Source organism: Alternaria rosae (genome assembly GCF_020736505.1).
Source record: "Alternaria rosae strain MPI-PUGE-AT-0040 chromosome Unknown BKA58scaffold_3, whole genome shotgun sequence".
Taxonomy (NCBI): Eukaryota; Fungi; Ascomycota; class Dothideomycetes; order Pleosporales; family Pleosporaceae; genus Alternaria; species Alternaria rosae.
Genome location: NW_025763572.1, coordinates 957,285 through 982,675, shown reverse-complemented (window position 1 = coordinate 982,675; position 25,391 = coordinate 957,285). Strand labels below are relative to the sequence as shown.

Here is a 25,391-nt window from a genome sequence, read left to right as displayed (position 1 = left end):
GGTTCCCTGACGGCATCATCCACTTCCAAGGGGAAGCAAGACAGATATGGAACCACTTGATCAAATGTCCCTGCATCAAGTCCCTGCATCAAGTACCGGCGCACAAACCAGCGCTTGGTTGTTAAGAGGCTTGAGCATGCTCATCCGATGTGGGCCCCTAGGAATTATGGCGTATCTCTTCCGTTCCATTGGCAGATCAATTTCGCCTACATGATCCAAGAGTACAGACAGAAACTCCAGACTAAGTCCTAGTGTGATGGTGAGAAGGAAGAGTTTCTTACCCTTTTGTTCGATGATATCCGCAAGTCCGAGGGCATCATGAATATGAAACACCCCTTCATTTGGGTACCCGGTCTTGGTTATGAACACGGTGATGTCTTGACGCTTTGTGAGAGCGTTCACAGCGCTGTGCGGAAGGTAGGAGATTTCTACACCTTCGAATGTGCAGATTACGGTGCGATCATCGATAGCTTTGAGATACTCAGTGTATTGTTGCTCTTGCGCATGTGTGAATAACAGCTGAGCTTGGTTGGACAAAATTTGAAAGTCCGTGCTTTCGGTGTGCGGATGAAAGATAACTGGGTGGGCTTAGATCAGTGATTGTCTCTTATACTTACTGTAGTGCTTTGTTGTTTGGTGCGATGCTGTGTCCACGTGAATGTATTGATCACGAAGTAGAGCAGGGTGACAGGATCTGGTTTTTTTCTGCCAATCATGTAGCCGGTTCTAGAAGTTTCTCATACGCATATCTCCTCTTCCTTCATATGGAAAGCGGAAATAGTACGGAACACGCAATGACGATGAGGAGAGACGTATACGACGGGTAGACGAAACCGGAAGACCATATAGATATCCAGTGGTGATGTATGTTGGCGCTGTAGACACGTGAGTGGTAGTGGATGACGACAATTGGTGATTGCCCAAGCACCCCCGATTTTGGTTCAGTATTTGTCTCTGCCTTTGGGATAGTTTTCATACTCCCACTTTTTATCTTCTGATAGAAGTGCATTATCGACCTGTTATCTTACCATAGTGGCACCAAGGCCACAAGTGAAACAGAAAAGAACACGTGCCATAGAATTGTTGCGAAGCTGCTCTTTCAATGTACACCTACTATCTTAACATCATATTGTCAAGTGGATATATGGAAAGCCTCCCAGGGCTCACAGGAATGGGTCGACGGCGCTCATCACATTACAAGTGTTATATTCGAGCAACATAGCTACAAGCACCGGCAGGAATTGTGTTACGGAAGAGTGATGGATCGACCCGAGGTTTCAGGCTGGTCTTCGAAGGTGCATGACGTCAAGACCGCTAAGATGCCTTCATTCGATATGCCAGGCTTCGGAGGTAAACCCGAGACACTGTTCATTTGGAATTCCGAAGGTACATGTAAACTTTCGGGGTTGGTTTAGATCGATCATGCGCAACTCGGGTCATTTCAGGTACCATTTTGATATGATATGATGGATTATAAATAAATTTACTAATTATTACACCCAAGGACTTAGTGTCCTTAGCAGCATGAGGTTAAGCCTCGCTCTCAAACATCATGGTCCACTAAGAACTGTTCCTCAACTCGAGCTCAGCTTGCGCTGTAACAGCTACTAGCATGCTCGACTCTCAAGCGTGATTTACTTGCTGACCATCAAGGGGCATCCGGCATCCTTGAAGATGGGGTTCAACTTTCCGGCGGAGAAGTCGATCAACGCATCTGTGAGGTCGGTAACGCTGCTGACGGTACTGGGGATGAGGTTGACAGCCAGCTGGTAAAGCAGGCATGTAAGCTGAGCAGCGGTAGCATCGCTGGGCAGCTTTCCGTCGACGATGATGTCGAATGGCGTGGATAGACCGTCGAAGTTGCCCTTGCCAACGTTGCCACCGAATAGCTTGGGGTACTTGATGTACTGAGCAAGAATCTCGTTGGTGACATCCATGTTGTTGTAGGGCTCAACACGCGAGAACCAGTTGTCGGGAATGCGCTCGGGGACGTGACGCCAGCCACCGGGGGCAGAAGAGTCCTCTACGGCACCGAAGAAGGACTTCATGGTAGCGAGATCTGGGACACCCTTGTCACCGTAGCTGGGGAAGAGCTCGTAAAGGAAGGATGCGGCTCCGTAAAGGAGAAGCGAGAGGGGACCGAAGTAGAAGTTGGGGTTCTCTGCGACAGAGTCGTCGTATCGGTTGCTGCGATACTTGGAGAGGGCCTCGCGATCGAACTTTCCACCAGAAACCTGGTCAGCGACCGCCTTCATCTGCGCGAATAAGGTGCCGTTGAAGCTGTAGTTATCTCCGTTGGCAAGGAAGAAGTCGTTGCGTGTGAGCGACGAATCAGCCTCGAACTTGTTGTGGCCGTCAAGACCAGGCTGGCTGCCTAGAATTGGGAGTGTGGCAGTGCGAGACGTAGCGTCACATCCAATACTGAGACGTCCGGAGAGCACATCACCACCTGCCTCAATACCGAGGACGGCGAGAAGGACGGAAAGGTCATAGCCCACGTTGTAGACGTTTTGTTGAGCATCGACCAGCTCCTGGAAGTTGGTAATACCATCGTGAGATAGGAAGTTGTGCTGCCTTCAGTTAGCAAGTGTATGACACTCACATTCGATAGATGCAAACTTACGTTGGCTGCGGCGTTCAGACCTGGGCATGGCCCACGGATATCGTTGGCTCCAGGGGGAGTGTAGGCGTGAGCCTTGTCGCCATCTGCAGGCACCTTGATACCACCCTTCTGGCTACCAGGAATGCCGTTCTTGGCTCCAGAGTAAGTATAAGGAGCAACGTATGGAGCAGCGCCTTTGTGATTGGCGTTGAAAGGGCAGTTGGCCTGGCGCTTCACCGCGGGATTGTGTGCGAACAACCTGGAGTTGACACCAGGCTGGCCAGCAACCCAGCCATAGCTCATGGCGCCTGTGGCTTGGAGGAGGAGAAGAGAAAGAGTATGCATGATGAAAAGTAATCCCGAAGTGTACTGTTGTGGTTTACTCGAGATGACCTGAGAAGATGATCTTCTTTCTGTCGTCTGAGTCTTCTACTTATAATCTTTTGCCATCATCTCCTATCCAACTTCTGTTCCTCGATCGAGAGACGTAGATCGGGACCGAGGCAACTTCCTTACACGCTGTCAAACCCTACATCTCCGCCAGCAAGTCTTCAATATCCGCGCATCTCGATTGGTTGAGACATGGCTTCCACCCCTGACTTCGCAGTGTGTAGTTGATGATCGACATACCCCCGGAGTCGATCGGCGGCGGTGTTCTGAGGCCTAGGCGGGGCAAGGTAGGTAGTTAGGAGCCATGTCCGAAAGCGAGTTCGCATCCGCTACGGGACTATTGATGCGTACCTGCTTGGTAGCTCTTCATATGGCAGTGGCGTTGCACCTGGACGGAAGGTTTACGCTCCGCACGGACTAGTTCACGTCTCTTGCCCGAATCAGCCTGGTACGTCGATCATTTCCCCAAAGCAGTCATTTGCGCTCACAAGGTCCCATATGGATGGATTGCGGGGAAATCAAGTATCCAATGACGCATGGCCTATTTCCGCCAGACTGTGGTCATGTTGCATGCGCTCAAGAAAAGATCGACAAGAACTACTACAATTGAAATAATACCGAGGCAGCTCTCTCAATGCCGCAAGATCTATAGGCTGATGTAGAAGTTGCAAAGACGTAATTGACGTGGGAACTGGCGGGCATTGCCATATCAGAGGCTGCATTGGCCCAACGTCTCTTCTCGCGTGCGTGAGTATGTGGAGGTTGCCGGCAAGTGCGAAACGAGTCGGCGAGAAGCCATGTGTGACGATGCTCTGAGGCCCAAGATCTGATCAAAGTGTGTTTAGACCCGGCTCGAGGATTGCGTGGTAGCACAATAGCCCGAAACCTGGTAAGATCTGTTGTGCGGTAGAATACACCGATAGATTCCTTGTTTGGAATGCCTGCTCCCGCAGCGTCAAATCTCCTCGGACAGTAATATCAGTCACCTCACAGGCTGTAATTTCCCTCGACCCAATGCCATGAACTTGATCTCTGATACAAGAAAATCCAAGCCTTTCGAACAGACCACCAAACTCTCATCACGGTCTAATCCGTCTGCTGCACGCTTGGAATGACGACCTGTCTTAGAACTTGAAGCCTGCCGAGGCAAGTCCCAGCTGTTTGCGAGAGTTGCCCCCACGCTGGAGAGAGCGTGACGAAGAGCGTATCAAATCATGCTGAACAGTTGCGTAGGTCGACGCCGTCGAGAACCGGCTCAATGGAATAAACGAGTGCAGCATGGGCTACGAGACCGTGGTGTCGCACTACAACGCGTGAACCTTGAGATCTCGATGGAGTTCTGCTTGATGGAGCATTCTACTTGCTCGGCGTACAAGTCCGACGTCATACTCAGTCCACTTGATGATTTCGAGTAGAATGAGCGATCTACAGGTTGATAAGTCACGCACACCCTGTAATGACCATGCAGAGAATACCACGGCTCTACCAGGGCATCCATGAGGAACCGCAGGCCATGACGGGAATGCGGAATTTCACTGTGCAGACTGCCAGAATTCTGCCTTCCCAGCAAAGCATAATCTGACTCGCGTCCAGCCTGACGCTACGTAAAACGGCATATCTGGGGCTGACACCACGTGGGTGAAGATCCCTGAACGAGACATTATCCCAGAACCCCAGAAGAGACTGAGTCAAGCAAAAAGCATAAACATATTTTACCTTGTGTCCTGATGCCTGTTCTGCATGCCTGCGATATCCTGCACAAGGTCGATTGCAAGTTCTTCATATCAAGGCGAGACTTCTAGTATGACCCCTGGTCTTCGATGCAACTGCCATGCTATTAGTCCAGGCGGAGTATCGCTTGAGTAAGACTTGTACACTTACCTCTAGCCCATTCAACAACTGAGAAAGCATATGCACCTTCCAGACTTGGGATGGAAGGCCTGAGACAGTTGGGCGGACGAGCAGTAGTATGTTGAAGAAAGTGCGTCGGGCTTCACTGATTTGCTAGGCGGCCTTTTCAACAAGCAGCTCGCTGTTCCAGTAGCAGCACTGGAAAATCAAGCGACAGCATGGAGCTTCCAGGCCATATTACACGCGAGCTCTGTCTGAGCAAGGAAGGGTTGATCATAGCAGGCCAAAAAAAAAAAGCTGAACCAGATCCAAGTCCTACACCACTATCATCATCACCACCACAGGTCAAAAGAACGCCAAAAAGAAAAGCGACAGTACTCTCCAGCGGGGAATTGAACCCCGGTCTCCCGCGAGCTGCCAATACTGGTGACAAGCGGAAATACTGACCACTATACTACTGAAGAAGAGTTGGTATCGCTGATACCAGTGATGGCATACCTCAAAATTAAAACATGTAGATCCACAGACAATCAAATCCGCCCGATAACAGCAGTGGTGCTGACCAAGCTCTTCGAGGAAATTGTAGTAGAGCAGTGGGATGTGGGTATCGGTGGAGACAGAAGAAACTAGCGAGCGGTGAGAGCAGCAAGCCTCGGCAAAAAGATCGATGCGACGACAGAACTGTAGCATATCAAGAGCGCAACAAAGTCAACTCAATTCTTTCAGGTAGCGCTAAGAGTAGACGATTATATACATATCGCGATGGGGACAAGGACGCCAGTCATGCGGATGGTATCGAGCGCCAACATGATGCAAGTCGACTCGAATACGCCTCCGCGCCGAGTAGGATGGTACAGTATGCGAGTGATGTGTATGGGGGAGGATGTGACAGGTCCTCCGCCCATATCAGGTTTGTGAGTGCGTAGCTGTACGCTTATTTGTTGACCTTGGACTCGCGGCCAACGACGGGGTTGTGACCGCTTGCGAACTTGCTGTCGGACTGAAGCAGCTCATCGGGTTTATCTGCAAACACTTCATTTAGCCTAATCCCAAATGCAAAGAGGTTTGCACAAGCTTCCTCGTCGGAGTTTGACGTACCGTGACGAGCGTAGAGGTGGTAGTCCTCATCTGTGTACTTGCCGACGTGGCCACTCTCGACGTCCTTTCGGGTGAGCGAGAGCTTGTTCTTGGGCAGACCCATGGAGCCGAGGTAAGTGACAGAGTTCTTCCACTCGACCTCCTTACGCTTGTTGTCCCACTTTAGCTCCTCGGCCATGATGTCAATAACCTTAGGGAGAGCTTCCAGAGCAGCCTGGGCGTTCAAGAAAGCTAGACGCATGCGGCGCGCGATTACGTCGGTGGCAGTCTGAGCGTACTCGTGACGAACGCAGTAGCGGACCTCACCATCGATGTATGGGTAGAGCTCAGCCATCTTGACGCCGCGGACAGGGAAACGCTGCTCAGTGGGCGACGCAAGAGCTGCGACGGTCCATGCACGGTCGCCATAAGCCTGGCAAAGGTATTTGGCTACGTCAGTCTCAATGCCGTAGTGCTGGATGAGGTTGATGAACAAGGTCTTGGAGAAGCCGTGAGCACCAACAAGTCGAACGCGGTGAGTCTGGCAGGTGCCGTCAAGAGGAGCCTCATCCTTGACCTCAGTCCCGCTAACGAGAGTGGGATTCACAAGCGGCTGAGTCTTCAGGCCGTACTCCTTGATCGCCTCGTCGACAGTCTCTTCGGCCATCTGGCGGTAGGTAGTCCACTTGCCACCAGAGCAAGTCATCAGACCGGAAGGAGAGGTGGTCACCAAGTGGTTGCGGACGAGTCCCTCAGTCGCGCTCGCGTTGGGATCACGGACGAGAGGACGGATACCAGACCAGGCAGCGAGGACATCGCCGCGGCGAACGTTGATCTCAGGCTGCAGATAGCGCTTAACCTCCTTGAGGATCCAGTCAATCTCTTCCTCACCAGCAACAGGATCTTGCTTGATATCGCAAGCAGTGTCTGTTGTACCGGCGATAGTGTTTCCCTGCCATGGCAGGAAGAAGATAACACGGCCGTCGGAAGTGTTGGGATCAATAAGACCCATGTTTGAAGGGCTGTAGTAGCCAGGGAGAATTACGTGAACACCGGAGCTAGGGGCGACGATTTCCTGCACCTCTTGGTCATCCATCTTACGGATAGAGTCGGTGAAGGGACCGGTAGCATTGATGATACCCTTGGCCTTGATGGAGAACGCTTCAGACTTCTTGCCATCGCGCTCAGCAATGCAGTCCCTGGCCTTTGCTCCGCACAGACGACCATTGGCATCCTTCTCAAGCTCAGTGACTTCGAGGTGGTTGACAACAGTTGCGCCGTACAGCGCTGCGGTCATGGCGATTGAAACGTTCATGCGCGAGTCGTTGTGTGCACCATCTGGTGACGTCAGTTCCTGCTGCAGAATAAGTGACCGTTGAGCTTACCGTAGTAGACCAGGGCTCCAACGAGGCCTTCCTTCTTCAACATGGGGAACGCATCCAGAGCCTTGCTCTTTGTCATGTAGTAAGAACTCTCAATGTTCTCTGAACCAGCGAGGAAATCGTAGAACTTCGTACCAGCCCAGAAGTAGGGTGCTTGCCACCACTTCTGGATCGGAATCATGATCGGGAGCCATTGTGAAAGATGAGGCGCGGTGTCCAAGAAGTAGCGACGCTCACGGAGAGCTTCGACGACGAGAGCATATCTGAATCCAGTCAGAAATCGCAAGGATACCATTTTGGGGCAACTTACTGGTTGTAGTCGAGGTTCCAGACAGCCTTCTCTAGGTATCGTACACCACCGTGTACCAGCTTTGTACTCTTACTGCTAGTACCACTGCTGAAGTCGTCGCGCTCGACGAGCGCAACCTTCAGACCTCTGGTAACAGCGTCAAGCGCAATACCGGCTCCGGTCGCACCACCGCCAATGACCAACAGGTCATATGGCTCTTCCTCAGCCTTCTCAGCTGCTGTCGCAGCAGAGCCACCTCCACCGAGCCACTTCTTTGCCTTCTCGGCGACCTGCGAGACGACACCGGCGCTGCGCTTCAATTGCGCAATCTGCTCATCGCGGCTTTTGGCAGAGGGGAATGATGGTGGTCGGAAGACACCTCCCTCGCCATATGTGGGTGGTGGGACTGCGGCGGCTTCGGAGCCGGGGATATCGCGAGGTCGTAGGGTAACGTAGAGGGCGGATGCACCAACTGCTCCAGCACCAGCTGTGTAAAGCAGCGGCTTAATAAAGCGGCTTCCTCGTCGGGCAGCCATGATGCTTTATGGGTGGGGTATAAATTTCTGGAGATGCAATCGCTCCAGGCGGTGTTGGTCTAATGTACAAATGCGTCGATGAAAATGCTATAAAGATCTGCTGAGCCTGGGAGGCTTCATCGACTGTCAGCGCGCCCGCGCATCGGAGATAACACTGGGTGTAGGCACAGATTTCAACTCACCTCAAAAACGGGTTACAATGGCATGGCGACCATGGCGCTGTGTATAAATTATTCCGTAGGTTTAGGATGTAGGACAAATGGACAATTGGGAGCTGCAAAATCTGATTATCATACGCTTCGGATGACGACAGGTGGAGTTCGCGGCGACTGCGGTCCACTTTCTCCTCCATAAACTCTGGCGGCTCATCTCAAGCCGATTTCCACGCGTCTGTGCATTAACACGCCGAGATAATGCGGCGGGGTCGTGCCTTGATGTCCTACCAAAGCAGCGCGTGGGATAGCAACTTTTCCTCGCGGCCGCGCAGCTTTCGACTCCCAAGGTCGCTCACGTAGACCACATAAATGCACATAGTCGACATGCAGCTAGCTGCCACTAGGAAGAGGGCTTCCGCTCCCATCACAGATTCGGCGGGTGCGGCACACCCCCAACGCCCCAGCCCCCGGTTTGCCAAGAGCAGAGCCTCATGATGATCTCATGCCATGTGGGGACAAGCTTGACATGTGTCGGAAGCATTTACTTTTGTTGAGCATGTTGGTGACGATCCCGTCTTCTCTTGGACGCCTCACCCCTTTCACCGTACACACAAGTATGGCTACATGAGGTATGCCAGCTCTATAAACTTGTCGGTGTGCCCCATGTTGCAGTGCTACTCATGATTCGCTTTGGGCACACTCTCGACGTATTCTCGTCGTTCGGTGACGGTCGTCTGAAACACAGCTCTGAGTATCCTAACGCAAGATTGGCATTAGAGAATACCTCCTGAGTTCTGACATTATCCATGAGCTTCCGTAAGGTATCAAATCGTTGATGTGAAGAGTGCGCTTCTCAAAAAGTGACCACCTGGGCGAGATCCATACCCAACATCTGCATGATCCCTGGAGCGATCTGTGATACCCCGAAAGACGCTTGATAATCTTCAAGGATATAAGTGACCGAAGGAGAACCGGCTCATCAACACAGTAGCATTCCATTTGGGCAGCATCATCCTACCGCCATGGCGGTTTCCGTTCGGAGAGGCCGTGTGTAAGGCCGTATGTATTGCCTCTTTCCAGCGGAATACGCAGGTTGGAATTCCGAATAATGCACCTCATGACTTGGCGCGGGCATGGTTGGCTGGTTGTTCGAGAGCCGGGCGTGTTGTGGGCCGTTTATAACGGTAGGCTATGTTGGGCATGCCGGACGTCGTCCCGAGCCAGCTTATCGATTAGCGGTAGCCTGTGATTACCCAATCACCGCCATGTCTTCCAAGGTTGTCTCCAACGCAAATGCCTACATGTGCGATAAATCGTGCCTGACTGCCTAGAGATGTTGACTTACAGATGCTGGTCACAAGACTCGGCGCGCAGTTAGATGACACTGAAGCTCGAGCCCGGACACCAGAACGAGACACATGACCATACTACAGCACAACAACACTAAAGAGTGTAACAACAGGGTATATCTCAAACCTACGTACAAATCGTTAAGCGCCAGCAGCTCCATCATCTACACTTGATCGCCCTTTGCACAGCGGTAGACCTCTCAAACACCCAAACGCCTAGCTACCCAAGCAAAACACCACACATGCAAAAACGCATCCAAGCCATTACTCCACCACATCATATCCTCAACACCCACAGCAACAACAAAACATCCAGCGCCACAACCGCAGCAGCAATACTCAACACAGCCCCCTGATGAACCGCACCGACACGCTCCTGCCTTGTCCTCATACTGATAACCGCGACAACGCAAAGCACCAGTGTACTAATAGTACCCAGCAGGACAGCCGCATCAACAACACCCCGTTCCTTCTTGCGACTAGTCATCGTCATGAGGCCCAGGATGAGGTCCATGACAACGGCTGCACCCAGTGCGGTAGAGTAGAAGCGCAGTTTAGTCATTTCAATCTTGTGCTGGTGCGTTTCGACCTGGCCGAGCAGTGCGCGACGCTCATTGAAGAGGTCGGCGTCGTGGCGTGGATCGCGGAGGGAGCGGAAGAGTGTACTGAAGTAGCCGTCGCGGTTCGATGACTGCCCGTGGGCGTCTGTTGTCCCGTAGTTTGCGGCGTGGAGTATGGGGGATGAGTCGATTGTGTCATCGTCATCAGAGTCTTCGCCACCCGAAAGCGATGCCTCATCAGCTTTGTCGCCCATGCCAAAAAGCTTCTTCGTCTTTCTCGCTAGTGCTTCGACGAAATCTTGGCCGGGATACTTGATGGGCGCGTCAGGGTCGACGTAGATATAGTAGCCAGTCTCCTCGTCTTCGGGGTGATCGTACTCGTTCCAGTATCGCTGTTGGACTTCCGGTTCTGGCTCGGTTCTGCTCATTGGTGGAGGATAGTCAGAGTAAGGCTTCCGGCTCTTCTTCCGGAAAGCTTGTAGCGGTGGTGGGTCGACGAACTCATGTACTGAGGTTGCAGAAGACTCCTCGTAACGAGAAGCCAATGGGCTGGATTGTCCATCGTATGAGGTGTTGGATGTCGAAGTTGCTGGAGGTGATAGTTGAACTTGTGAGCCAGTTGCGCTCTCTCGAGCTCTGCGACTCCGCTTTGTCACCGGTTCTGGCAGCTTGCGGATATCCTTTTCGAGGAGGGAGATCCAGAAGGGGGCGGACATGGCACTGGGTTTGCAGCAAGTCCAGACAGCATGCGCTTCTAATGAGAAACCTCGAACGCGTTCAACCTGCAATTGTTAGTATACTGTTTGTGTATAACCTTGTATGTCGACATACCAAATGACTGCGGTCAAGGGTCTGGATGAGCGCCATTGCTTGGTTGCCTTCACGCCGAATCTCTAGAACAGCATGAGGGAACTTCTTTGCTGATTCTGCTCGAGCAGCCGAAGTCCAGTCGTCATCTGCTAAATCTTTGTACAATGAATCTTTCAGACATATGTCTTTATCCAGTGTCGCCCATATGCCTCCTGTTGAGTTGTTGTGAAGTCCAGTAAATCGTGTGCGTTTGGAAACCGCACCAGCGATAGGCTTGGTAGATTGGTGTTCAGCAAGCCACTGTCGAACCGCCGGTGCATCATCTTTAGCCGATCCGTTCTCAATATGCTTCATGCTGTCCTCTCGTACGTAAGTGTCGAGGAAGCTTTGCAGGCGCTTGCGCTCCATCTTGGCTGTCTTGACGGCTACCGATGACTGCCCTTGCGCATCCGCCTCTGTGCATACAACAACCGCCGCCTCCCCAGATGCGCAACACCGCACTTGACCAGCAGCCTTTATGCCGATGCTTCCCTGTAGTTCTTCTGTCGCTCCAATCGTACTTGCGTTTTGCTTGAACGCGAAAGCTTCAGGATGATCCAAGACAACCACCCCAGTTGTGTCTTCGTTGCCGAGGTACGGGTCGAGGTTGGTTGTGGAGGAATGGCGGCGGAGAGGCGTTCCGTTGACCGATTTGTTCCGTCTGGCCTTGCTGACGTACAGGCGGGTGTGTTGGAGTAACAGGACCTGTGCCTCGACGATATGGTCTGGATGTATCCAGTACGTTGCTTTGTTGCCCTTGGACCCCAGAGGCACCGCGTTCATCACCAAGTCAAATTCGAGATCACCGCCCTTCTCAATGCTTCTAGATATGTGTGCAGCGGACGACTGGCCGTTGGTATTCTCAGCAGGCGACGTAGACGTGCCATCGGCATCAAAAGCGGAGCGGAGCGCGTCGAGCACATCGATGTATTGGTCCAGGAGATAGCCCAGATCCAACTGGAACAGGCTATCCGGCCGGCTACTGATCTCCTGCTTAAAGACATGACTGAGTTCCCTGTCCTTTGTCCAGCGCTTGTATTTCTTGAGGATCTTGATGAAGCCCGTCCGTTGTGTGACTTGGAATCGGGAGAGCGACCTTATCTCCTCTCCGGTCCTGCGATTGTGTTAGCAAGTTCTCCCGACGCGCGCTCCGGCGCATCCGACGTACCTTGCGACGTCTGCATCTATCTTCGCATATCTCTCCACTATTCGCGCGGGGAGACGCCCGCTCGCCGGATTGCGTCGCGCGCGCAGCTGGTCTAGGGTCTTGCTGATGTGCTCTAGCCTCCGTTCGATTTCGCCGCTCTTGCTTCGCACGAAGAGGTTGATGCGATCATGTTGTTGTGCTAAAACATTGAAGAAGGTGTCGCCAAATGCGCGCTCGGTGCTCTCGCCCTGGCCTGGGATGGATACGGCCTTGTTCGTGCCGGGTGTAGTCTGGTGCTTGATAAGGTCTTTAAGATAGTCGTAGTCGATGTTATCTGTAGGCGCGCATCTGTCAGCGGAAAGCCCTCCGTGTCGCGTCGTAGCGTGCGGGCGTGGTACTCACAATGACCCCATTCTGGTATGGACCTCTGTCTGAGAGTGTCGCCGTACTTCATACCAACAAACTGAGAAATGGGGTGGTTGAAATGGGCCCAATTGGTTGCGGTGTACAGGTTTGTTGTGACTTATGAAAGCGATAAACTGGCACGGTCAGATAAGCCCTCGAGGATCCATGGTCGCGCAACCGTGCAATATACGTATGAGCGTTGCACGTTCACACAGTCAGAGCAGCAATTGAGCCGTTGGACCGTTGAACGGCCGAGACAGGGCGCCAGCCGGACTACGTACCGTTGGTTTCAACTGGGTGAATCAAGATAACACCTCCGCCGTCGTCGTGCCAAGATATCCGGCTGATGACGCGCTTCTAGCCGAGTATGGGAAATTTATATATGAGACGAGTGCGGAAATCTAGGGTGAGGGAGGCAGAACAACATGGCGCCATAAGGGATGTAAGTACCTATCGATCGAGCGCAGGTGTTCTCGATAACTGCACCTCGATCCACGCTATGATGGAACCTTGGAACCCTTCTCCGGTGCTACGCAGGCATCCCTGTACGTGCGCAAGGGCCCACATCCCATGCAGCCGGGATATCATCTCCACTCAACACTCACTGTTATCGTATGACGGGGAGGGAACTACTGGACGTGTTCCCTGGAGTATTGAACCTCGGTGGTAAGCCGATCATTCTCCAGGGTTAATCCAGCGTCTCTACGGCACAGCTTCGACGAGTCCACGACACACCACGGATGTGACAAGACAGTACTGGTAATCTGACAACTTCATCGTCTAATGTCTTCACTAGAGAGCTCGTTGACTTCCCGCACGCCATAATCGACTCGAATTGACTAAACGACATCTACCGTCTGCCGCGTTGCAGAGAAGCATCACGATCCACAATTCAAGGCGGCAATCGGCATATACCGCGCAATGCCGGCACGTTGAACATCGAAACGAAGCCTCAGCTGTGGCTGCCATTGCAGTCCATCTAGATCGTCAAGCAGCGGGAGAGACTGCCAGGAGAGACAGTAGGATGTCACTAATACGTTGCGATTGGCCAATGCAAGTATCTGGAGAAAATTGGAGAAGAAAAGCTTGCATATTGACCAGGATAGACGTGCAGCTTAACGAACCTCTTTGCGAAGCGAACTAGGGTTGTTCTCTACACCACGCAAGATATCAGTATATAATTGGAGCCGCGGAAGAAATCTCTCGCAGCATTCCTTGCACACAGCCTTTTCTTCAGTACGATAACAACATGTCCCCGCATCTATCTGATCAATAAGAAACAACAGCGATGAATACTCATCAACCGTCCCCACACGATAGCACTTGCGGCCGCCGGCCACCCGTCGCAGGGACCTGGACCCATTGCCGAAGTGGAGCTTCATCATGCCCATCCCGTGGAGCCGCGGTAGTGCAGGCTGAATTGAGCGCCTCCGAGGAGCCACACGACCCTGAACTTACTAGACGATGGAGACGAAGTGAGTCAGACCAAACGTTATGGATTCGATATACGAGACGAAGGATGAAGGCAGCCGTTAGTCTTGTCACTAAGTCTACATTTTCTCAAATCACAAGTACGGAAGGAATGAGTGCAATCCCACATATCCAAGTCAACGAATTCGCCTTCGAGACGAGGTTTCTGCAACGAATCCTCTAAACCATCCATATTCTCTCAAAGGATCGATATACATTCCCGAGTACCCACGGGACTACGGCATTTGTCCGCCATATTGGCGATGCTTGTATCAACATGTGCATGCACGTCTGCGCGTCTCCGTTCCATGCAAGTACCTAGGTAGTCCTGCATCTTGAAAGGTCGCGTGCTCACCTGCCTATACCGGCTCCGCTACGACCAACAGGGGTGCTGCATTTGTAGGATCGCTGGAACGCGCTTTATGACATCGCGCTTGCATGATCCAGACCCAGACGTTTGGAACCTTTCTGCCACTGGCGGCGCGTGTGTTGCCCACGTGGGTGATTGGTGTGGTTTTCAGGACTTGAATTTGGTGTGTCGGTTCGAGTAATTGTGAGGATTCGAGGTGTAATATTGCCGGTGGTAGGGGTTGAAATCGACTCAAAATTGAGGTTCGTGGGGCGCTTCGCTTGCTTGCTTGCTTGCTTGCTTGCTTGTTGCTGCTTCATGTGAAGGACAGGTTGCTTAGATATCGGTTACACGTACGATTGGTCTTGATGGTGGATCACAGGTAACTTGGCGATCGCTGAAGCTGCCAATGATAATATAATAGTCTATGCGTCAACAGACATGATCCCAATGGCTCGTTGCGTTCGAGAAACCCGTGGTACAACGGTCCCTACGTAGTTGTAAGAACATCTGGGCAGCTTTCAAGCAGTACGCAACATACGCACAGTATCAGTCCAGCGCATGTTCCCAAGAACAATATGTACGCTGAGGGAGTCTCAGCACTTCATCATCGCCCAAAGCTTTACACCTTCACCCCCCTCTTGGCCCCTCCCTTCCCCATCAACCTTGCCCCTCCCCACAACAATCTCCTCCAACATCTGGAACCCCAAATGGGCATATACATCTCTACTTCTTGGCGACGTAGATTCCAACACCACAGGCCAACCCTTCTCCCTCGCCATGTCAAGGACAGGGCGAATGAGATCACTAACTTTAGCCGGGTTTGAAGTAGAAGGGTGGGTGCGATCGTTTGCCACAAGAACCAGATGGAGCGTGTGAGTTGCCTGGGGAGGGATAAAGCGTTTCCGGACGTGGTGAGCGAGGGAGTTTAATTCCGTTACGGCGGACGGGTTGTGTGGTTCTTCGGTGTAGTTTTCTGTTACCTCTTCTAGTGTCCTGCAAAACTCATTGTTAGTATCTTCCAACCCCAAACACACATAAAAATCCTTCCTCTCGAGTTCTACATTTCTTGAAGGAAAGACATCTTATGGTAATATATCAAGTGCTTACCAAACACTAGCCACACCACTCCCAGGAACCGTCATACACCTCGCCCCAGCCTTGATAAAATCCGGCACAATAAACGCAAAAACCTCCTTGTTCAATTCTTCCCCAATGTCTGTTTTGCCAGAACCTTGCAATTCATCTAAGAGGATATAGCGCTGGAAGGCGTCTGGTTCGAATTGCTTGGCGAGAATTTCGATCGTGTGGTCTAGCGTGTCTTCTTGAAGACCAGCGGGAACGGGGATTTGCGACATTATGCTGTTATTGAGGGGTTCCCAGGAGTTGAAAGGAAGCTTCAAGGAAGGAATTGTGGGTGTTGATGCAGATGTACATGGAGTTTTGGTAAGTATACTAGTAGGTGATGGGGTCGGTCCGAATTTTCAGTGCTCCGGTCCGATATTTTGTACATTATGAGCCGGCTGGGCATGGTATCTTTGGTACGTAGTAGACGTCGCTAGCTCCATCCGACCAGTCGCTCGCTCGTACGAGGCGTCCGCGGACCCCGCAGCGGTACCTGTTCACCTGTCATGCGCTATAACATACTCGAACGACTGGATTCTGTTGTGGGGCAGGACCTGGGGTAGGCCGTGCAGGCTATGTATACATCACGCGTAGTACGTCTCACGTTGTGTCGAAGAAGAGGGTGTTTGGTCTCAAATCAATGAAGCGTTCCGACTTGGAATGCCGTCTTCTGCCTTGATTGAACGCCATACTATACACGTAGATTAAACGCCCGCATATGTTGACACTGAACAAACTTGGTACCGCCCGCACTTCAAGACGTTTAACCTGGAGGAAGCAGACTGTTGTCGACAACATCCTGCGCCTCCATTTCTTCCACGTCGGCAGTGTTGTGTAGCGGGGAACGCGGTAGAGCCATGAGGCCTGTGTGTGGTTAGCAAATCGGCTGTGCCTGAACATGCCACGGTGCTTACCAGTTCTTGCAGACTCCAGGATGCCAAATGGAGCAATCAGCTTCATGAAGGAGTCAATCCTGGTAGGCTTCGCGGAAACCTCTACTATGCAGTTGTTTGTGCTGATGTCGAGCACCTTTCCACCGAACTGATGAGTCATGAAGGTGATGGCGCGCAAATGCTCGTGCTTGTGTCGGAGTGCTTGACTGACGGGCAGGTTTGTCGGGTGGTAGTCCTTCCGCAGGGACTCGCGAGCAGCCTCCTGTGCCATTGCATTCCGTTCCTCATCTGTCATGTCTGGTTCGTATTGCTCCTCCATCTCCGGGGTCTGAGCCATTTCGCGGTGATGCGCAAGCAGCTCTTCGAAGTATTCCGGGCCGAGAATCGAGACCTTGGCTAGGAGCAGTTCGCGCTGGACGAGAGGCGACTGGGTATAGTCAAGCACAGCCCATACTGGGACCAGGTCCTCGAGCTGGCGGCGGGCTTGTTCTATGACACCATCCTGTCCTTGCAACACAATTGTCATTCGGGAGAGGTCGTCTACCTCGGTGTTGCAGACAACCAAACTGTCGATGTTGAAGCCACGGGCAGCCAAGATACCGGATACGCGGGACAGCACACCGGGCTCGTTCTGTACCAAACAGTTGAGGATGTGGCTCTTGGGCGGAGCTTGGGATGGGAGTGGGGTTTCGTAGAGGATGTTGCTGACGGCAGCGGGCGCAGACCACGCCGGGGGACGGTCTTCGGTGGGAAGGGGCGCGATGCGACGGTGAAGGGCCTTGTAAGCCAGCGCCTGAGTCGACGAGGAGCTGGATGCCCGTTGTTGCTGGCGGAGGGAGCCGGCGCATTGCCTGTTGAGCAGACTGCGCAGCGGCAGCATTGCTCTCCGAGAAGCCATGGCGAGCAGTGGTCGCGGTGAAGGCGAGTAGTGACTGCGGAGGTGGATGGGGTTCAAGACAAACAGCCCCAGAAAGTGAAATAGAATCCCCGGCCGATTGTCGGAGTAGCCACCAGGCCACGAACAGGCAGGTTCAGCCGCGGCACGCTAATAAGCGAGTCGCTCCTGCCAGAGCCTAAGATTCATCGACAAACACCAACCAACTCGAGCCTCAACCGCAACACGACAACTATCACTACGCTCACACGCATCATGTCTGAGGAACGCCGCCCCCGATCGCGCTTTGATAGCGACGATGCTGAGCGCCCTGTCCGCTCGCGCTTCGACTCAGATCGACGCTCTAGGTCGCCGTCGCGAAGGGAATCCGAGTCGCATCGCGCCCGTAGCCCTATTGCCCGTGAAGGCACAGACAGCCCTGCATCGTCCAACTTCAAAAATGAGGCGGCAGCAAAGGCGGCGGCAGCGGCTGCGAGGATCAACGCGCAGATTCAGGCGAAGAAGGGCATCCAGCATGTCGATGTGCCACCCATTCGCTCTGTAAGTTCGTCCATATCTCTCCAAGCACGACAAAACTAACAACCCAGGCCGCTACTCCTCCAGTTGCCAAGTCGCCTGCCTCAAACTCCGCCGCGGCCATAAACAACGAGACGTACCAGCAGGATGGTGACTACATCAAAGACATTGAGATCAATGATCTCCGTAATCGCTATACACTGACTAAAGGAGCTACACAAAAGAGGGTAAATAACTGTTTTTGCTGTCCACTGATCATGTAGGATCATGCCTTCTTCATGCTCTGCTGCGCTGCACCTGGTGCGTGTGCTGCGGGGCTGGAGTTGGTCTCTGTTTGCGCATCTCTCTATGAGAGTCAGAGCTTACTTGATCTAGCACCCCACCCCATTTATCAAATGCTAACCTCCATGTGCCATCTAGATCAAAGACGAGACTGGCGCCGGTACGCATCCCCGATTACAACCATTAACCTTTAGAATACCTGCTTATACATGCAAGATGTCACTACTCGCGGAGAATACTATCCTGACAAGAACATGGCAACTGCTACTGTAGGTGGACAGCCAGACTCTCATCAACAAAGCTAATCGGAACAGAACCCGCCGCTGTATCTCCGCATCACTAGCACCTCTAAAGAAGGCCTGGACAAGGCTGTAGAGATGATCGAAGAAATGATGAAGGAAGACCTTCCTAACCTCGTAGATGAACGTCGCTTCCGCCGTAGAGAACCTGAGAACTTCGAGCGCGACGAGTTTGGCAGAGTATGTCGCCCTGTCTATCATCCAACCCGTTGCTAACCCTTCCCAGCGCAAGTGGCCCGAAGAGAAGATTTCCGTAGGTCTCGAGCCTATCAGCGGCTTTAACTTGCGCGCACAGGTTGTCGGTCGCGGTGGCGACAACGTCAAGTTCATTCAACAGGAGACAGGCTGCAAAGTCCAGATCAAAGGCCGCGGTTCCGGCTTCATGGAGCCAAACAGTGGACAAGAGAGCGACGAGCCCATGTACCTTCACATCGCGTTTGTAAACCCCGCCATTCCCACCCTCCAATTACTGACAGATCGTAGTGGACCCCGTCCCGAAGGTGTAGCCCAAGCCAAGCAACTCTGCGACGAGCTCCTCGACAAGGTAAAGTCGGATTACCACGCTTACAAGGAACGCCCTCCACCGAACCGTTACGGCGACCGAGATGGCTATGGCGGTGGACGACCGGGATACGGCGATCGTGGCGACCGCGGAGATCGCGGAGACCGTGATCGCAGCCAGAGCTACGGATACGGTGGAGGAAACGGAGGAGGCAGCGGCTATGGTGGCTACGGCGGTCAGGGCGGTCAGAACGGTTATGGTGGCCAGGACACAATCATGTCTCCTGCTGCTGCGACGCCAACTGCTGATGCTAACAACCAAGCCTACGATGCAAATGCCGCACAAGCATGGATTGCCTACTACCAGCAGAATCCAGAGGCTGATCCTTATGCGGCCTACGGTGGGTATGCGGCGTATCTCGCACTCCAGCAACAGCAGTATGCCGCGTACTATGCTCAGACCGGTTATGGCCAGACACAGTCGCCTGCTCCCGGTGCTGGCGCGGCTGCACCACCGCCGCCTCCGCCTTCAGAGCCTTCAGGTTATGCAGCTCCGCCGCCGCCTCCACCAGCTGCATCGCCTTCCAATTATGGCGCCGTCCCTCCACCTCCCGGTTTGTAAGTCCGAAGCAACGACTATGATTTCGCGCTTACGACAGCCTTTCGATATGACTTGATTGATCGAAACTAGTCTGATTTGCCTTTGCATATTGACTGACGGCGGGTGTGGTGGATTGGTTGAGGGTTTCTCTATTGCTTCGGCACGTTTAGCTAAGTCACTGTTTAGTTTCACGTACGTAGCGTCGTCTTGGGCACGGTAATAGTCTGCCAATCTGGAGTTATTACTTTAGTTAGGATACCAGTGCCATTGCTATAGCATAAATCTATGAATGGTACATTTCCCAGCGCATCATCTCTCAGATTACTTTGACGCGTGCTGTGATTGGGTCAGAGGGTGTCCTTCTCCGCGGTACATATGACTCGCGTGCAACCTCCGCAGTCGGCTCGGGGTATATTCTGAGGCACCATTTTTGACGTGCTCGCACCGCGTCGCCGCCACGGACAAACTACAAAAAGATGCGGTCGCAAATACTTCGCGCTGGTCAAGCAGCCAACTGCAGGGTGAGTCTACTCATGCCATTGGCCGCCCAGCATCTCTCCAAACCTCCATGCGACTTTCGCAGTCGTCATGGTCATCGCGTCTCTCTACTACACCTCTAAGTGGCACAAAAACGCTGACATTACCTCTCCAGCCCCATCTCCCCTCCCTCCGCCAACCCACCCTCCAACCGCTCAGATGCCTAGCCACATCACACTCCCCGCCATCCGCGCGCAACGTGGACCTCGCCTCCCGCACCCCACCGTACGCCAAACTACTCTCACGGCTCGAAGAAGTGCGGCGCGTACTGGGTTCCTCTCGCCAATTGACTTTAGCAGAGAAGATTCTGTATTCGCATCTTGAGAGTCCGGAGGAGTCGTTGCTGAACAACACGAATGGCGGGAGGGATATTCGGGGCCAGGCGAATCTCAAGTTGAAGCCGGATCGCGTGGCAATGCAGGATGCGAGTGCGCAGATGGCGCTGCTGCAGTTTATGAGCTGTGGGTTACCGAGTACGGCTGTGCCTGCTAGTATTCACTGCGACCATCTTATTGTGGTATGGAGCACCGACGAGGGCGTTCAGGCTATGCTAGAAATATCTTGCTGATCAATAATGCTAGGGAGAAAAAGGTGCCGATACCGACCTTCCCAACTCAATCGCGGGAAATAGCGAGATCTTCAACTTCCTCGAGTCGGCGGCGAAGAAATACGGAATCGAGTTTTGGCCACCGGGCGCTGGTATCATTCATCAGTCTGTTTTGGAGAACTACAGCGCTCCGGGCTTGATGATATTGGGTACCGATAGCCACTCGCCGAATGCTGGAGGTCTGGGATCGATTACAATTGGTGTTGGTGGTGCGGACGCGGTGGATGCTCTGGTGGATGCGCCATGGGAGCTGAAGGCCCCCAAGATTCTGGGTGTGAAACTTACTGGAGAACTCAGCGGATGGGCATCGCCAAAGGATGTGATCCTGAAACTGGCTGGCGAGCTGACCGTTCGAGTATGTCGTTTTGAACATTGCGACGTTTTTCTGGCTAACGCATGTGCAGGGTGGCACTGGCTACATCATTGAGTACTTTGGCCCTGGTGTGCAGTCTCTAAGCTGCACAGGTATGGCGACTATCTGGTAAGACTCTTACATGATTTCAGCGAGTGGAGAAGAACTAATGTGTTCTAGTAACATGGGCGCTGAAGTCGGCGCAACTACCTCGCTCTTCCCCTTCTCTCCAGCGCATATACCCTACCTCCAAGCCACACATCGTGGACCGATCGCCGAAGCCGCCGCTAAGATTGCCAATTCGCCAATGCAGCAGAACCTACTACGACCTGACCCGGAAGCCGCCTACGACAAAGTTATCGAGATCAACCTGTCAGAACTTGAGCCTCACATCAACGGACCATTCACCCCTGACCTATCAACACCTCTATCCAAGTTCAAGTCCGTAGTTGAAGAGAAGGGATGGCCACAAACATTCGGTGCGGGCCTAATTGGTAGCTGCACAAACAGCTCATACCAAGACATGACGCGATCAGAAGAGATTGTGAAGCAGGCACTGGCAGCGGGTCTCAAGCCTAAGGCGGACTTCTTCATTACACCAGGCAGTGAACAGATCCGAGCAACGTTGGAACGGGACGAAACCCTCCAAACGTTTACTGCTGCCGGTGGCACCGTACTGGCAAACGCTTGCGGGTGAGTTCTCAGTAAACCCTGAATCAAATCCAAGTACTGACAACCTCGACGTCCCTGCATTGGACAATGGAAGCGTACCGACGATGTAAAGAAGGGAGAATCTAACGCTATCCTCACCTCCTACAACCGCAACTTCCCCGGCCGCAACGATGGTAACCGAGCTACCATGAACTTCCTCGCTTCTCCCGAACTCATCACCGCCATGTCATACTCCGGCTCTACGACCTTCAACCCAATGACCGACAGCATCCCGACACCCGACGGCAAGCCTTTCAAGTTTGCGCCGCCGAAGGGCTCTGATCTTCCCACCGCTGGTTTCGCAGACGGTAACCCAGACTTCATGCCTACGCCAGGTGTCCCAGACCCCAGCGTAGACGTCATTGTCGAGCCCACCTCCAGTCGTCTAGCGCTCCTCGATCCATTCCCAGCATTCCCCAGCTCGGAGTTTACAGGCCTGCGTGTACTCTACAAGGTCAAGGGACAATGCACAACAGACACCATCTCAGCTGCCGGTCCATGGCTCAAGTACAAGGGCCATCTACCCAACATCTCCGAAAACACACTCATCGGTGCAGTCAACGCACAGACCGATGAAGTCAACGTCGCCTATGATGTAGACGGCAAGACCTCAGGTATCCCAGAGCTAGCAAAGAGGTGGCGAGACCAGGGCATCGAGTGGCTAGTCGTAGCAGAGCACAACTACGGTGAGGGTTCTGCCCGTGAACACGCCGCCCTGCAACCCCGATACCTCGGTGGCCGTATCATCCTGGCCAAGTCCTTCGCCCGTATCCACGAGACCAACCTCAAGAAGCAGGGTATCGTCCCTCTCACCTTTGCCAACGAAGCCGACTACGACGCCTTCGAAGCATGCGATCAGGTCGCTACAAGGGGACTATTGGACGTGCTGAAGAGCGGTGGCAAGGGCGAAGTCGAGCTCATCCTCAAGAAGAAGGACGGCAGCGAGAAGGTCGTCAAGACCAAGCACACTCTTTCGCAAGATCAGTGTGGATTCGTGATGGCGGGCAGCGCGCTCAACCTTCTAGCTGCGAAAGGCAGGGAGATGAAGGAGGAGGTTACCCGGAGTGCAGAACTGAGTGATTGAGTCAGGTTTGTATAAGCAGACAAAAGTGAGCATCCACGGCGCTATTGGCGTCACGGCGCATACAGTATCCTAGCAATAGACTGTTCCCAGTCAAATGAATACGCGATGAATTACCTACAATCAAAATGGTGTCAACAGTGTCAGCGACCGTGGTTTCGAAGTTCGACCCCTCCCTCACTCAAGCTCAAAAAAAAGATGTCTGTCAAACTTAATCCGCGCACCTCCACTCAACATCATCTCGACACGCACGATAGATACAGATGAATGAATGAATACCTGCAAAAACAGAAGCAAAAAGCATCTCGGGCGGGGCTCGAACCCGCAGCCTTTGGATTAACCATGGATACAGTTAGTAGAAGTCCAACGCGCTACCATTGCGCCACCGAGACCGTCAAGCGGAAATAGAGACTTCTGGCAATTTTTGGAAATTACATAAATATATTCGTAGATGTTTTGATAGATGTAGAGCGCATGGGAGCTTCATGATGTAAAGAGTCATGTCTCAATGAGGTTTGCATGTGAACTGTGAGGGGTGCCACGTCACTGGCGCGAAGTGGGGGTGTGCAGACATGGTTCGTTTCTTTGTTTGATACGAGGGTGGTGGGCTGAGCAACATCATGGTAGAGAAGCTGTGAACGATAAAGACTGCGCTGTTATTGCTTAAGTGCGTTATATTGAGATTCTGTGCCTGCTTCCGAAAGTGTACTACTTTGCATGTGGTCCCACGAAGCTGCTGTACCTCAATGAAGCATGCCCATGCTAACAGCTCATCACGAGCTTAGCTCGTGCGCTTGTTAGATATCTTGCTGTATTCATCTTGCTCATCTTATGTTCATAGCTAAAGAAACGATAGAAAAGGCTGATATCAACCCCCCTCGATTTTCTCAAGCATCTCTAACATAACCTCATCCGTCAACCCTTCTCCATCCCCATCACCGCTCATATTCCGCTCCCACACTTGCCGCAGCTGTAGACGATTCGACTCCCAACTAACCCACGCAGCAGCCTGGAGGAAACAGTCCGTGACATCATCCAGCTTCTTGAGCGCAGAACCCGCGACTGCTACTGCAGGAAGCACGTCATCTGATTCATCCCTGGCTTTCTTACGCCGTTTGGATGTTGATATCGATAGGAGCGCTTCGCGGGTGTTTTCTGCATCTGGCGCGAAACTGAAGGTTATGCCTGGTACCGTGTCTTGTGTCACCGACGCCGTAGACGCGGGTGTTGCAGTGAGCCAAGAGCGGAGGAGAGAGATTTTGACCTTCTTTTCTGCTTTGGATCGATTTAGAGTCTTTTTGGGAGTCGCCGCTTCGTCTTCGTCTCCTTCTGCGAGGCGTCCGGCGGCTCGAGTGAGCCAGTACTGTCCTACGCGTTTGGGATCTGCACTGAAGACTTCGTAGAGCTTTGCTGTAGTCGTTGCTGATGTTCCCAATTCCAGTCGTTGGGCGTGGATTGTTTGAAGTACAGCCCATAGCATGCCTTCTAGAGTGTTGACCCGCAGAGTCCACTGTTGCACCGCGCTGCCACCGCCTGATCTCCATCTCTGCTTTTCGATCAAGATAATGTCTGGCGAACCTGCTAGGATCGTGTTTTTGATTAAACCATACGCTGTCTTGGACAAAGCATCCGCAGAGTAGATGTCCGATGCTTCGTCAGCATCTGCAGTACTTTGCTTTGCCGTCTTGACCTTTCGTGGAGATTCCTTTTCGTTCTGTATCTCGTCCCCTGGGGCTTCCGTGAGATTAACCTTCTCCCACCTCAAAACTTTCATTTCCGCATCTAGGCTATCCTTCGATGGGTAAGAAATCTCTGCCTCACAGAACGCCAGATTCTTGATTCCCATGTCGATGCTCATAATGCGGAGCTTCTTGTTTGCAGCTCGAGATCTTGGCCACGCCGGTTGACTCTTGGAAAGATGAAATATTCCGATACCACGTCGGAACCGTTCCTGTAGTACTGCTTTTGTCCCCGATGATGGCGCGCCGATGTGTACAAGTAGAGTTTGCAGCGCCTTGGCTGTCATGGCGCGAGGTTTGGGTGCCATTGAAGCTGTCGATCTTTTTGTCGGCCTTCTGGTAATCTAGGGTGCAGAGTGATCGACGAGAAGAAGTGCTATCGACTTAGCACGAGCGGAGAGAAGCGCCGGAGGCATTGTGAACCGCGGCGCGTTGACAGGACCATGCAAGATAAGCAGTGGCAACTCAATGGATTTTGGTCATCTTATCAAATCCCAGCTTTGGTGTGCGAAGACGTGTTGGTGGATAAAGCTCTTGGGTAGAGAGTTGAAGAAAAGTCGAGGTAAACACGTCCCGACTTAGCGTGGAGCGCACCCACGTGAGCTAGACGCCGCGACCTTTGATCCATACTCCTTGTGCATGATGCGGTTATTGACATCACAACCCTCGAGTTCAGCTACATAGTTCATGTGAAAAGATGGAATCTCATACCTATTTAGCTAATGTATCGTTATCATATTCTTTACACGCATGCTATTAACGCTGCGTTAATCGTCATCCCAAAGCCTGTTCACGTCTCTTCACGTCCATAGTCCATACCAAACTTGGAAGTTACCAAATA

The 25,391-nt window shown here is 52.6% G+C and overlaps 7 protein-coding genes and 2 non-coding genes across 9 annotated transcripts; 1 reads left to right on the top strand and 8 right to left on the bottom strand.

The window, feature by feature from the left end:
• Window positions 1-1,528: 1,528 nt before the first annotated feature.
• Window positions 1,529-2,947, bottom strand: BKA58DRAFT_334606 (uncharacterized protein; the record flags this gene model as incomplete). The annotated part of the gene is made up of 2 exons (XM_046168224.1): window positions 1,529-2,570; window positions 2,624-2,947. The coding sequence occupies 2 exons, from the start codon at window positions 2,945-2,947 to the stop codon at window positions 1,635-1,637; spliced, it is 1,260 nt and encodes a 419-aa protein (XP_046027376.1). The 3' UTR covers window positions 1,529-1,634.
• Window positions 2,948-5,220: 2,273 nt separating this feature from the next.
• Window positions 5,221-5,307, bottom strand: BKA58DRAFT_t27. Its single transcript has one exon. It is a non-coding gene; the product is annotated as a tRNA-Asp (tRNA).
• A 231-nt stretch (window positions 5,308-5,538) lies between these two features.
• Window positions 5,539-8,607, bottom strand: BKA58DRAFT_427945 (FAD dependent oxidoreductase-domain-containing protein). The gene is made up of 4 exons (XM_046172997.1): window positions 8,310-8,607; window positions 7,613-8,241; window positions 7,306-7,565; window positions 5,539-7,258 (listed from the first exon to the last, which is right to left on the bottom strand). The coding sequence occupies exons 2-4, from the start codon at window positions 8,125-8,127 to the stop codon at window positions 5,778-5,780; spliced, it is 2,256 nt and encodes a 751-aa protein (XP_046027375.1). The 5' UTR covers window positions 8,128-8,241; window positions 8,310-8,607; the 3' UTR covers window positions 5,539-5,777.
• Window positions 8,608-9,525: 918 nt separating this feature from the next.
• Window positions 9,526-13,079, bottom strand: BKA58DRAFT_379737 (uncharacterized protein). Its single transcript, XM_046169838.1, has 5 exons — window positions 12,874-13,079; window positions 12,590-12,726; window positions 12,209-12,521; window positions 11,023-12,154; window positions 9,526-10,973 (listed from the first exon to the last, which is right to left on the bottom strand). The coding sequence occupies exons 2-5, from the start codon at window positions 12,639-12,641 to the stop codon at window positions 9,909-9,911; spliced, it is 2,562 nt and encodes an 853-aa protein (XP_046027374.1). The 5' UTR covers window positions 12,642-12,726; window positions 12,874-13,079; the 3' UTR covers window positions 9,526-9,908.
• A 1,790-nt stretch (window positions 13,080-14,869) lies between these two features.
• On the bottom strand, window positions 14,870-16,105 carry BKA58DRAFT_120734 (uncharacterized protein). Its single transcript, XM_046164158.1, has 2 exons — window positions 15,522-16,105; window positions 14,870-15,407 (listed from the first exon to the last, which is right to left on the bottom strand). Exons 1-2 carry the CDS (start codon window positions 15,767-15,769, stop codon window positions 15,008-15,010), a joined length of 648 nt encoding a protein of 215 aa, XP_046027373.1. The 5' UTR covers window positions 15,770-16,105; the 3' UTR covers window positions 14,870-15,007.
• BKA58DRAFT_467198 (acetolactate synthase small subunit mitochondrial precursor) lies at window positions 15,876-17,429 on the bottom strand. The gene is made up of 2 exons (XM_046175052.1): window positions 16,451-17,429; window positions 15,876-16,400 (listed from the first exon to the last, which is right to left on the bottom strand). Exons 1-2 carry the CDS (start codon window positions 17,325-17,327, stop codon window positions 16,300-16,302), a joined length of 978 nt encoding a protein of 325 aa, XP_046027372.1. The 5' UTR covers window positions 17,328-17,429; the 3' UTR covers window positions 15,876-16,299.
• A 94-nt stretch (window positions 17,430-17,523) lies between these two features.
• BKA58DRAFT_356752 (aconitase family-domain-containing protein) lies at window positions 17,524-22,943 on the top strand. Its single transcript, XM_046168665.1, has 13 exons — window positions 17,524-17,864; window positions 17,912-18,067; window positions 18,104-18,172; window positions 18,261-18,282; window positions 18,339-18,391; window positions 18,437-18,601; window positions 18,648-18,856; window positions 18,905-19,520; window positions 20,176-20,577; window positions 20,642-21,022; window positions 21,072-21,148; window positions 21,200-21,712; window positions 21,764-22,943. The coding sequence occupies exons 1-13, from the start codon at window positions 17,580-17,582 to the stop codon at window positions 22,812-22,814; spliced, it is 3,999 nt and encodes a 1,332-aa protein (XP_046027371.1). The 5' UTR covers window positions 17,524-17,579; the 3' UTR covers window positions 22,815-22,943.
• Window positions 22,944-23,112: 169 nt separating this feature from the next.
• On the bottom strand, window positions 23,113-23,203 carry BKA58DRAFT_t26. The gene has a single exon. It is a non-coding gene; the product is annotated as a tRNA-Arg (tRNA).
• A 258-nt stretch (window positions 23,204-23,461) lies between these two features.
• Window positions 23,462-25,083, bottom strand: BKA58DRAFT_379727 (mitochondrial resolvase Ydc2). The gene has a single exon (XM_046169837.1). It carries the CDS (start codon window positions 24,856-24,858, stop codon window positions 23,680-23,682), a length of 1,179 nt encoding a protein of 392 aa, XP_046027370.1. The 5' UTR covers window positions 24,859-25,083; the 3' UTR covers window positions 23,462-23,679.
• Window positions 25,084-25,391: the final 308 nt, after the last annotated feature.

Bases quoted from the DNA above. Each gene is read 5' to 3' on its own strand.
- BKA58DRAFT_427945 (XM_046172997.1), bottom strand. From the start codon at position 8,127: ATGGCTGCCCGACGAGGAAGCCGCTTTATTAAGCCGCTGCTTTACACA. The intron at 7,566-7,612 runs GTAAGTTGCCCC...GACTGGATTCAG, and splicing joins TGGAACCTCGACTACAACCA to ATATGCTCTCGTCGTCGAAG. The intron at 7,259-7,305 runs GTAAGCTCAACG...TGACGTCACCAG, and splicing joins TGGAGCCCTGGTCTACTACG to ATGGTGCACACAACGACTCG.
- BKA58DRAFT_379737 (XM_046169838.1), bottom strand. From the start codon at position 12,641: ATGAAGTACGGCGACACTCTCAGACAGAGGTCCATACCAGAATGGGGT. The intron at 12,522-12,589 runs GTGAGTACCACG...GCGCGCCTACAG, and splicing joins CATACCAGAATGGGGTCATT to ATAACATCGACTACGACTAT. The intron at 10,974-11,022 runs GTATGTCGACAT...TAACAATTGCAG, and splicing joins CCCTTGACCGCAGTCATTTG to GTTGAACGCGTTCGAGGTTT.
- BKA58DRAFT_120734 (XM_046164158.1), bottom strand. From the start codon at position 15,769: ATGTCGCAAATCCCCGTTCCCGCTGGTCTTCAAGAAGACACGCTAGAC. The intron at 15,408-15,521 runs GTAAGCACTTGA...TGAGTTTTGCAG, and splicing joins AGTGGTGTGGCTAGTGTTTG to GACACTAGAAGAGGTAACAG.
- BKA58DRAFT_467198 (XM_046175052.1), bottom strand. From the start codon at position 17,327: ATGGCTTCTCGGAGAGCAATGCTGCCGCTGCGCAGTCTGCTCAACAGG. The intron at 16,401-16,450 runs GTAAGCACCGTG...AACCACACACAG, and splicing joins CCTGGAGTCTGCAAGAACTG to GCCTCATGGCTCTACCGCGT.
- BKA58DRAFT_356752 (XM_046168665.1), top strand. From the start codon at position 17,580: ATGTCTGAGGAACGCCGCCCCCGATCGCGCTTTGATAGCGACGATGCT. The intron at 18,392-18,436 runs GTAGGTGGACAG...TAATCGGAACAG, and splicing joins AGAACATGGCAACTGCTACT to AACCCGCCGCTGTATCTCCG. The intron at 19,521-20,175 runs GTCCCTCCACCT...TTACCTCTCCAG, and splicing joins CGCCTTCCAATTATGGCGCC to CCCCATCTCCCCTCCCTCCG.
- BKA58DRAFT_379727 (XM_046169837.1), bottom strand. From the start codon at position 24,858: ATGGCACCCAAACCTCGCGCCATGACAGCCAAGGCGCTGCAAACTCTA.